This window comes from Leptidea sinapis, chromosome 21, assembly GCF_905404315.1.
Source record: "Leptidea sinapis chromosome 21, ilLepSina1.1, whole genome shotgun sequence".
Lineage (NCBI taxonomy): Eukaryota > Metazoa > Arthropoda > Insecta > Lepidoptera > Pieridae > Leptidea > Leptidea sinapis.
In genome coordinates this window covers 11109810-11121982 of record NC_066285.1, presented here as the reverse complement: position 1 = coordinate 11121982, position 12173 = coordinate 11109810, and the positions used below count along the sequence as shown (strand labels likewise).

The window sequence follows — 12173 nt, the reverse complement described above, 5'->3', positions numbered from 1 at the left end:
AATTAGTACATTTAATAAATTATATTTTCTAAGTTCAACAACGATAAAATTCTAAGCAATATCAACCATTTCTTCCATGCGGATCGAATAGGGCACATCATGTACCGACGTCCAGTTCACAGTGTTAGATCGCGACACTACATCATCAACTAATTCTTCACGAAACTCCTGCCAGCGTCTCGACGATACAAACTCTTTGAACAGCTGCTTCTTCGTTGGTATCTAAAGTATTAAATTAGTATTAATGTACCTAGCTTTCTCTGTAATTACGAAATACAATCTAAATCAAACATACTGATTTACCGCTAATAACCTATTGTTAAATAGCAAGAAAACGAAATATATTAAATTTACCGTAACAAATGTCAAAAATGTTGATGTAAATGTTTTGTTAAACGGAGAGGTGATAAAACCGGTGGAATCTGCTAAATTTCTCGGCATTACTCTGGATTCCAAATTACAATGGGGCCCCCATATTGAAGGATTGACGAACAGACTTAGTTCTGCAGTATACGCAGTTAAAAAATTAGACAATTAACTGACATAGATACGGCGCGACTTGTATACTTTAGTGACTTCCATAGTATTATGTCCTATGGTATATTGCTGTGGGGCAGATTAACTGACATAGATACGGCGCGACTTGTATACTTTAGTGACTTCCATAGTATTATGTCCTATGGTATATTGCTGTGGGGCAGCGCTGCCGATATTAATACGATATTTGTGCTGCAAAAGAAGGCTATTCGCGCTATATATAACCTAGGCCCTAAGGAATCATTGAGAGTAAAATTCAATGAAATTAACATCTTGACTGTTGCTTCTCAATATATTCTTGATAATGTAATGTATGTTCATAGGCACATAGGTGAATTTGCGAGAAACTGTCATAAGCATAATGTTAACACCAGGAACAGACATAAGCTTATAATGCCTACTACTCGGCTAAGTCGAATAAGCAAGTCTTATGTGGGACGATGTATTTGCTTTTACAACAGGATCCCAGAAAATGTTCAAAACAAAAGTATTACGTTATTCAAAAGAATTTCTAAAAAACGTTTGTGTGGTGAAGGCTACTATAACATACATGACTTTCTTAATGATACCACAGATTGGGAATGGAGCGACCGCCCTCAGGCTATGAAATAATAAGTTTAATTGTACAATGTTACTTTGTAACTTTGTAAATGTTACTTTAATTGTAAAACATATTTTTGATGAAAAAAAAGCCCGCTGAGTTTGTTGCGCCCATTCTCTTCAGGCCTGAGGAATTCATTTTGGTATGGGTGGTAGTTTTTTGACTTTCAATAAGTGATGTCACATCCTATTTTAAATAAAAATATTTGAATTTGAATTTGAATAAAGAACTTTGAAACGAACATAAGATATTACCAGTGGAAGGCCCCTTTGCACAGTATGCCGGCTAGATTATGTGTACCACAACGGCGCCTATTTCTGCCGTGAAGCAGTAATGTGTAAACATTACTGTGTTTCGGTCAGAAGGGCGCCGTAGCTCGTGTAATTACTGGGCTAATGAGACTTAACATCTTATATCTCAAGGTGACGAGCGCAAATGTAGTGCAGTTCAGTATTTTTGGGGTTTTTCAACCAAACAAGGGTGATACAAAAGGGCAAACTTGAAAGCGTTCGTCCGACTATTCCTCAAAAAATATAAATGTCGTCAAAACTTTTCATACTATTATTTAGAAGTTATATGGCAGTCAAATGGTGTCTGCTTTTAAAAAAAAATTTAACCCTTACAGTAATTCTACCTTTTTCTCAAGATAATGTTGGATTCGTGTCCATATGTTCGCCGTGTTTCGTTGCAGTAACCATATCATGGGAAGCAGCATACAGTCCACGTGGGTGAGCGCAACGATTCGTCGGTCGCGCATATTTTCCCCAAAACCGAAGCTTGAACCCGGATTGAATTGACACACCTGAATAAATGTATTTGTTAACAAACGACACACGATTTAAATCAAATCAAATTAGGATTTCTAAACGCCGGCTACCGGAGCCTTGCGCTTGAGAACAGTTACATACCCCGTACCATAATACTTACGAGACATTAAAACTAGACTATTTGTAATACGTAGGTAATCTACCGTGTGTATTTCTACTAAGATGCAGCACTAAACTATGGAAAATCTTTATTTGGTTGATATAGTTAGAGGTCATTATGACATGGTTAACTTTATTATGAGCGATGTTGGTAATTTTTCATTTGTCCTAAAAATTGGATACTCTTTGTCGTATCACCGCTCTTCAACAACACCTCCCTTAAAGCCTCGCCTAGTATCGAAAAACTGGGTCTCAAAATCTCGAGCGATTGCCAATTCCGCGGTCATCTGGAAGGCAAAGCCAAAGTGGCTTCGAACAAGCTGGGCGTCATAAATAGAGCACCGTAATACTTCAAACCGGCCCATATTCTAGCGCTCTACAAAGCACAGGTCCGGCCACATATGGAGTATTGCTGTCATTTCTGGTCAGGTGCACCTTAGTATCAGCTCGAGTTGTCGGGGACCCCGTGCTCAGTAAACGGCTGGATCACTTTATTGCTTAACATCGCTTCATTGTGTGACTTTTACCGCATTTATGATGGGGAGTGTTCCGAACAGCTGTTTCACTTGATACCTGCTGCCGAATTGCACCTTCGCACGACACGCTACTAATTAGAATATTTTCCCCGCCATCTGGATGTGTTGGAGGTGCTTCACAGTGTCCTTTTGAAGAAACTTTCTTCCACATACTATAAAGCTGTGGAATGAGCTTCCTTGTGCGGTGTTTTCGGGACGACACGACATAGGTACCTTCAAAAAAAGCGCGTACACCTTCCTTAAAGCCCGGTAACGCTCCTGTGACCCTTCTGGTGTTGCAAGAGATCTTTGGCGGCGATGATCACTTTTTTTTACGGAATAGGATCACAAACGAGCGTACGGGTCACCTGGTGTTAAGTGATCACCGCCGCCCACATTCTCTTGCAACACCAGAGGAATCACAAGAGCGTTGCCGGCCTTTAAGGAAGGTGTACGCGCTTTTTTTGAAGGTACCCATGTCGTATCGTCCCGAAAACACCGCACAAGGAAGCTCATTCCACAGCTTTGTAGTACGAGGGAGAAAGCTTCTTGAAAACCGCGCTGTGGAGGACCGCCACACATCCAGATGGTGGGGATGATATCCTAACTTGTGGGGTGTCGTGCGAAGGTGAAATTCGGCGGCAGGAATCAGGTTAAACAGCTCTTCGGAATACTCCCCGTGATAAATGCGGTAGAAGACACACACAATGAAGCGACGTCTCTACGCAACGCCAAGTGATCCAGCCGTTCACAGAGCACTGAGTCCCCGACAATTCGAGCTGCTCTACGTTGCACGCGGTCAAATGGATCGAGCAGATACTGGGGTGCACCAGACCAGAGATGACAGCAATACTCCATGTGTGGCCGGACCTGCGCTTTGTAGAGCGCTAGAATGTGGGCCGGCTTGAAGTATTGCCGTGCTCTATTGATGACGCCCAGCTTCTTCGAAGCCAATTTGGCTTTGCCCTCCAGGTGGCCACGGCAATCGCTCGAGATTTCGAGATCCAGTATTCCGATACTAGGCGCGGCTTTGGGGTTTTTTTAGTGGTAAACGCGCAAACTTGAGTCTTCTGGGGGTTAAATTGGACAAGGTTCAATTTACCCCATTCCGCGACCTTCTCGAGAGAGGACTCGATAGAAGACACAAGTTTCTCCCGGCACTGGTCGACGATTTCCCGAGAGAGACCTGCTGCGTGTATACGGCATCACCAGTGCTGTCATCTGCATAGCATGCATATGTTGGAGGTGTCCAGCATATCATTGATATGCAGAAGAAACAGCGTAGGAGATAGCACACAGCCTTGGGGCACTCCAGCATTCACGGGCTTCGGGTTCGAGCAATATCCGTCGACAACGACCTGTATGCTACGCCCAGTGAGGAAGCTGGAGGTCCACTTGCACAAGCTCTCGGGAAGCCCAAATGATGGAAGTTTTGAGAGGAGCACCTTGTGCCATACACGATCAAAGGCCTTCGCTATATCCACGCTAACTGCCAGGCCTTCCCCCTTGCTTTCAATAGCCGCCGCCCATCTATGTGTCAGGTATACCAGAAGATCACCTGCCGACCGCCAATGGCGAAAGCCGTACTGTCGGTCGTTGATCAACTGTTGACCCTCTAGGTATACTAAAAGCTGGCGGCTAATTATGCTCTCTATGATTTTGGAGAGCAGGGAGGTGATAGCAATAGGCCTGTAGTTCGCCGGATCCGAACTGTCTCCCTTTTTTTGGATCGGATGGACAAGGGCAGACTTCCATGAGTCAGGGACTACGCCTTTGGAATAAGAGTGCCGGAATAAACGCGTTAGCACCGGCGTCAACTCAGGGGCACACGTTCTAAGCACGATTGGAGAAATGCCATCCGGCCTGCTCGACTTCCTGACGTCCAACGAAAACAGAGCTCGCCTAACAGTTTTCTGTCTGAACTGTACTTCAGGCATAGAGTTTTGACACCGCGGGATGGTCGGCGGTGGTTTTCCGTTGTCGTCAAGAGTCGAGTTGGAGGCGAAAAGAGCGCACAGGAGCTCGGCTTTCTCTTTTTCCGTATGGGCCAGGGTGTCATTCCTCATGTGCAACGGCAGCATGGACGGCTGGTTGAAGTTACCAAGAGCAGCTTTCGACAACGACCAGAACTTGCGTGTTCCGGTCGGGTAAATGGAAAGCTGCTCGCCGATTTTGACGACGTGCTTAGACTTCGCACGGGCGATTTGCCTTTTAAAAAATCTGGAGGCACGGTTATATTTCCTCTTAAGAACTTTGCAGTTCGGATCCTTTGTGCCCAGCGCTTCAACCCAAGTTCGATACGCCTGTTTTTTGCAGTCAGATGCTGCTTTAACTGACGCATCGAACCAGGGCTGTGATCTGCCACCGATCAGTACTACAGAGCTTGGTATAAAAATATCCATGCCCTGCAGTATCACATCGGCTACTCCAATGGCGCAGGCACTAGGATCATCCGAAGGGAAATAAACCTTGCCCCAAGGGTAGGATGCAAAAAAGGAACGCATCCTATCCCAATCTGCTGACTTGTAGTGCCAAACGCGGCGGGTCGCTGGTGGTCTGCGACGTGGGCTTCGGATAGGCACTACACTCCTGACCAGGCAATGGTCGGATGTTCCGAGAGGGGCGTCGACAAAGACCTGGTAACCATCGGGATGTGTAGTCAGCAGAAGATCTAATAAGGACGGCATGTGGCTATCCACATCCGGGAGCCGCGTTGGCGACTCAACCAATTGGGACAGACCATACGCCAATGCAAAATTATGCACAGATCGCCCTGCGTAGTATGTGGTACGTGATCCAAGCCATTCGGCATTGTGCCCGTTGAAATCACCCAAGACTACGATTACAGCGGAGGGGATATGTGCAAGCACGTCGTCAATTGCCGCTTGACCGCAGCCCATAAGATGATCGGTTTCTGCGTTACCACTATGGGACCTGTAGACACACGCATAGATACGGACGCGGTCGTCTAAATCTACGCGGAGCCAGAGAGTAGACAGGTCCCTACCCTCAAAATTGCCGAGACGGCGACAGCAGATATCCTCCCTAACGTACACACATACCCGGGCATGAGGCAAAGAGTTGTGCTCAATTTTGTACCCGGGGTACGTTAAATATGACGTATCGCTAGGTCGAGATATCTGCGTCTCCGTAAGGAAACACAAGGCCGGCTGCGCCGTCTCAAGGTGGTGGTGGACGGAGTTTAAATTGGAGTGAATTCCCCTGATATTGCAAAAGTCTACGTTGAGCGTGGAGCGGGGTGCCGTGGTCGTTTGTCCTCGGTCGAGCGCGGTTCTGTGCCCACCCCAGAATACGAAGGGCAGCCCGAGCGAGAGTGCTCGGGGAGGGATTCTCCGACTCTGGTAGAGCCGGTACCCTCCTGGGGTAATATCTTTTTACGGACCGCTCTCATATTTTGTTTGAGGGGGGGAGGGATGGCCTCCGGTCCTCGACACTAACCTATGCGAAATATAGCGGCACTAGGCCGCTACTTAACGCCGGTATTCTGTCGGAGTGTGATAATTAACCCGGACGAGTCTGGCCCGATTGTGCTGACGTCATAAGACGGCAGCGTGACTCTCCCACTTCTAAAAAGCCCTTAGTCGCCTCTTACGACACCCATGGGCCTGGGACTCCCCTATTCTTTTTACGCCCCGGGGAAAGTACAGGGCAATATGACCCGTACGCTCGTTTGTCCTCCTTTTCCACAAAAAAAACTTATTATATTCCACGCACATTGCCCTACCTACAACAAACATAAACTCGCAATTCTATCTACTAGGCTCCGTAAAAGTGCTAAATCTTTTAAAGTGGATTGTGTTATATTTTATAATAAACTCCCAAATGAAATTAAAATATTACCTATTAAAAAATTTAAATGTATCGTAAAAAATAAATTAACATCTAGGGCCTATTATAATGTGAAAGATTATTTGAATGATTAAGATAGTTGGAATTAATGTTCTAAATTTTGTTAATGAATATTGTTATACTCATTTGAATGCTATTGTAACTTCATCCTGACTTGCACTAAATAACTTATAAAGTTTTACAGTGAATAAAGATTTTTTGACTTTGACTTTGACTTTACACTAATGATGCCACCCAGCCTAAGAAGCTAACGCCAAGCGGCGACTGTTTACGACTTCTCAATCAAAAACGGTACCAATTATAATAGATTTGCTTTCCTTTTCTATCTTGCTGTGTCTCCGTTAGAGATGTTATTCTCTCTCGTACACTTTGTTTGTCTTTGCTAGTATATTGTACTAGAGTTGTACTGTGGTCGAACCACAGTCAACGTGCGGATGCGTTTAGCGCTTTTCATGGTGAAAATTACACTTACAGTACAAAAAAAAGGTCAGTTTCATGTTTTGAATAAATAATACTTTTAACAACTATATTTTGGTAGAATTTTGAATGTTTTTTTTAGGATTTTTTTTTGTATTTATTTATAGCTAAAACCACGAATTCAATAAGATGTGTTATTATATTATTTACTATTTTATTTATACTATCTGCGTTACGGAATTAAATTGGCAATATGATAATTAATTTTATAATATTACTATAAAAAAACTTTTACCTGCATAAAATAAGTTTTAATATTTCTTGGTGGCTTTGTGGTTTCGGCTAATAAGCTTAACCTGAACAAAAAGAAGAGATTATTTAAAAATTAAATGAGATATGATGAATCAGATGAATCTATAATATCGTGTTTGAACAGAGAGTCACCTGACAGAGGTTCTTAACTCGGGGGCTCCGGTGGGTTCCAGTAACTCTATTCCACCTTCAAACACATCACCGCGACCACTCTCTTTACTCGGTCTCCCATCTTCTTTTGTAACAATCGTAACATTGGTACACTTTGAGTCAACTGACATGTTACGTTGCACGGAACTCTTTAGAATACTGCCCCCTCTTGACGAATCCCTCTTAGAACTTTCTGCTTTAACGGCTGAACTATCCATAGAATCGCGGACTTGAGAACTTTTACTGTCTTTAATTAAATCCTTATAGGCACCAAAATATTTAGTATCAAAGTCCTGTTCACTTTCTTCCTTGGGTACCTGAAGTAATAAAGTAAAACTTTAAGGACGAAGGCACACGTAGACTTTTTGGGAAAAGTATTAAGCAGAATAAAAGGCAGAAATTTGTATGTCAAGAGTTCTAGTTTCATAATTCTTGAAAAACATTTGACATTTAACACATCGTTAATAATAACTCAAAGATCTCAGTGAGTTCTTTTTCTCTTTATTTATGAAAGGTGAAGACTAACTAACACACATAGGGGTCACCTGATGGTATTTAATCACTGCGGTCTATACTTTGTTGTACCATAAGAATAAACACAAGAGCGTTGCATTATAGAGCGTCGAAACGACGTAAATATGAATCCGAAAATACATTGGCAGGTCGCGGGTGAGGATTGAACCTATTACGACACCTACGCTTTTGATAATTATTTAAATTGGTTGGAATTTCAGTAAATTAGGCTTATTTTCAATCTACTGATAAAACTTGACATAGAACTATATAAGCTTGACAAATGACCGATTACATTCATGTATACATTAAACAACAATGGACAGGGCTATGCTCAGAGTTTCCCTGCGAGATCGAATCAGATATGAGGAGATCCGTAGGAGAACCAAAGTTACCGAATTAGCTCAAATCATTGCCAAACTGAAGTGGCAGTGGGCAGGGTACATAGCTCGACGGACAGGTGGCTGTTAGAACAGAAAAGTCCTTAAATGGTGACCACGTACCGGAAGACGCAGAGTTGGTGGATGGATCGACAATATGGTCAAGATCGCCGAAATGCGTTGGATGAGAGCAGTGCAGGGCGATCGTCGTGGAAATCTGTGGGGGAGGCCTTTGTCCAGCAGTGGACGTCTTCCGGCTGATGATGATGATGATGATGGTTAATATTATGAGGATGATAATACATTAAAGGCTTCAATTTCCAGATATATATGAAGCCAAAACTAGTAATTGTGGAAGAAATTTCAAGCTTCAATAAAATCTTTTAGACAATTGTAAACAGAGAGATATACGTACATATGGGTCGTATAGAGAATAGTACTTGTGTCCGAGGCGAGTTGATACAATTACTTGAAGCGATTCAATCATTTGACATCGACCCGATAGAATGAAATAAACGAAATTGTGCACGCCCACGCCGTCACCAAGAAGTGTTTCATTTGGCAGATAAGATTTCATCTTTGCAACTATACAACCTTCACGACGAGCTACCTGTAGGAAATACACGCCTATTATTAGTATTCTTAAACTACTAATCTCAACCCACACTGAAGTACTACTAACCTCGTCCAGAGCGTCGAAGTACGTGAAGGCAGACATTGCACGCTTAACTTCGTCCCACTGTTTTTGCACAGATGCCTGAAGCACATTCTTAAAGTCTTCCTTCATCAAGACAAGCAATTCGCAATGGCCTAGACGGAAATATTAATAAGTTTTAATCTTCCTAGATGACGCAACCATGCACTGTGATTGAAAACAAACGCCGTTTATATGAAGGCCGGTTACTAGGCTACAAGTTTTGTCGACAATATGAATAAAACTCATTCAAGTGTTGATTTTGTGATTTACATTCAAATTCTAACCTAGGGCTATTTTGATCGTAGATGGTAATCGACTAAAATATTAGATATTGATTGCAAGCGGGTTTTATTCAGAATTAGTCACTTATTATATTACAGCTTTATATTATATTGATTCCTTCACGATCTCTCGAACAAATTATTTCAACATTCATTCCTATAATAATTTATATGCATATTTTTTGTTTGTTTTGTACAAAGAAGTATCTGAAAGTTTAGTTGGATAGTGTCCCGATAGTGTAGGAAAATACTTTGAAAAACAATAAATACATCATTAACATAATACCTATGAGGCATTATTACTGAGAATCTTGAAACCTATAGTATGACTTATGTACGTCGGCTGTTGATGACTACTTTATACGTAGCGGAATAATTAAATGAAATACTATACAGAACCTTGCACCACCCCGATCGGAAGTCGATGTGCAAGCATGCCAAATATAGCAGTAATTTTTGGGTACCCAAAATACGAAGAAAACGAGATTTTATCATAAGTACTTTTGATGCTGTTTTTAAAAATAGAATAGAAGTTTTTTTCTTTACTTCTTTGAGATATTGTTAAAATAAAACGATATTATTAAACCCTGTACAATTACGACATTACAATTGTAAAATCTGAGTGAACGAACTCTCTTTAAGAGCTTCTATTTAAACAATATATTCTACTCTTTGTTTTTTATACTAACTACTCTAATTTAGGAATTTATTTACGATGCGGCATAATTGCTAACTACTCACCTACTTTAAGGTTTGCTATAATGCTCTAAGCGTGAATGTCCTACTTGATTTCAAAAAGTGGCAGTACGAAGATAGCAATTTTTTGGATGCACTGGAACATAGAAATATTTAGACAAACCTGCTGTCGTACAAGTGGCGGTTCTCGGTATGTTGTGAAGCAGTGACACTTCGCCAAACATATCTCCCGAATGCATGGTGCCGATGTCAACGGACACATACTGCTGCAGCAGCTCGTCGTATATCATCTGGCTGACGACGACTTCACCAGTCACCACGAAGTAGAGAGCGTGCGCTTCCTGATGCTGTCGAACTATCACGCGCCCGGGCCCATAGTACTTAAAATACGTTACAGCTGCCAACTTTTTTTTAACATTCTATAAATATAATCATAAGGTCTGTTTTTCATTCAAATTAAAATAATTAATTGACACACTTTTTTTTACACAAATTATCTTGCCCCAAATTAGGCATAGGTATATAGCCTATGTTATGGGTTGTAAGACAATATACTTACTTTAAACATACATAAATACATATAAACATCCATGACTCGGAAACAAACATCCATTTTCATCATATAAATGCTTGCACCTACCGGGATTCGAACCCGGGACCTCTAGCTTAGTAGGTAGGATGAATGATAGTAATTCAATGCATATATCACTTATTTATTGAAAGAAAATATTGAAAAAAAAAACTCACATTAGGATAGCGTTTAAAGCATTTTAAGCCTCCTATAATACGAAATATATACTTTTTCTCTTGGTCAGTGCGTTCTTCCGCTTTCTTGTTCAAGAGAGCTTTATCCTGAAATATTTTACGAATTCTTATAGTTCATCTATACAGTTTATACAATCGCTTCTAATTGGTATAATCTACATCTTTCTGTAAATCTATGCATAATAACGATAGCACCATATTATACGTTGTATCTATGGTATACTGGGTGATATTTTTTGTTCCATATAGAATTCCTCCCTAATCTTCTTGGCACAGGTTGCTGGCTTGGACGCCACTTTTTCTGCCGTCAAGCAGTAGGATGCAAGCATATTGGGCTAGTTAATTTATGTATTACATTATCACGACGGCTTTATTCACGTCGATCTTGACTCAGGATTATCAGCTCTCATCTATATTTAGTTCTTAGTGTGAATGTGCGTGTGTTATGATAATATAATTTAAATATTTCAAATGGCGATTCCAAAGAATTAAGTTTAAGCCTAATTGAATAATGTTTATTTGATTTTTGACTTAAAAACTAAATTTTCCGAGTAGAGCACAGTAAATAATATAGTCGCCTGCTTACATTTATAATTATTCTAACAGAACGCTCAATGGATGCAATACTAACTTGAACGCCTAATAATTGTTTCTTTCTAGCTTTTCCACGAACAGCTTGTTCCACTCTACGCTTCACATTATCCAGGCCTTCGTAATGATCAACAGCTTCTATCATCCAATGTGCATTAGCCATTACCAACCGACCGAGGGCGCGAAATAAACATTTTGCGCGAAATTTCCTTTTCATCAATTCTTCCGGGTCCTGAATAATTCAAAAAGTATGTGCACCTAAAGGTACCTAAACTTATACAATGATTTATTAAACCCTCTTTAGATAATTCTGAAGTTTACAAGCTAATTAATACCGTGTTCAAAATAACATTCGTAGCATTATCCAAAGTAAACTCAACAGAGCAATAAACTACTATTTACAAATATTAAAAGCCATGTCCAACAGTCCATTACATTAGGAAATATGATTTCATGTCTTAATTACAGTTTGTGAAACTCCGTGTATTCTAAAAAAAACAAATCTACTAATGGCCTTGCTCAACGCTACGCATGCTAGATATAGCCTCTCCATCTCTTCCATGACAAATGGAGACCAAAAACGAATAATCTGAGATTGGTTCTCATCCCCAAAGCAATATTTGAAGGAAGCTCTTGCTTAGAACCCTTACTTTAAAAAAGTCAAGAAGTCTCCAGCTGGCTTGTGACTTTTATAAGGGTTAACCCTTTTCGAGCTCCCCAAAAGTGGACCATGGTAAATGCCTATGAATGTTTTTTTTTCTTGTGTACCGATTAAAAAAATATTCAGTTATACCAATTCTTTTTTTCCACCACCTCGAGCCGTCATTATGTTTGTTAGTTATTCCTCGTAATTTTATTATTACAAAATACTATAGTATATTTATTTAAAATTGTTAGGTATATACAAATACGAAAATCTTTG

At 40.8% G+C, this 12173-nt stretch overlaps 1 protein-coding gene across 2 annotated transcripts; it reads right to left on the bottom strand.

The window, feature by feature from the left end:
• LOC126970636 (uncharacterized) lies at positions 1–12173 on the bottom strand. 2 transcript variants are annotated; one of them, XM_050816712.1, is made up of 10 exons: positions 12045–12173; positions 11292–11483; positions 10643–10747; positions 10059–10314; positions 8904–9031; positions 8637–8831; positions 7311–7645; positions 7162–7222; positions 1762–1940; positions 1–222 (listed from the first exon to the last, which is right to left on the bottom strand). In XM_050816712.1, the coding sequence occupies exons 1-10, from the start codon at positions 12075–12077 to the stop codon at positions 150–152; spliced, it is 1557 nt and encodes a 518-aa protein (XP_050672669.1). In that variant the 5' UTR covers positions 12078–12173; the 3' UTR covers positions 1–149. The 2 variants fall into 2 exon arrangements, with proteins under 2 accessions (XP_050672669.1, XP_050672668.1); XM_050816711.1 differs by having other exon boundaries at positions 1773–1940.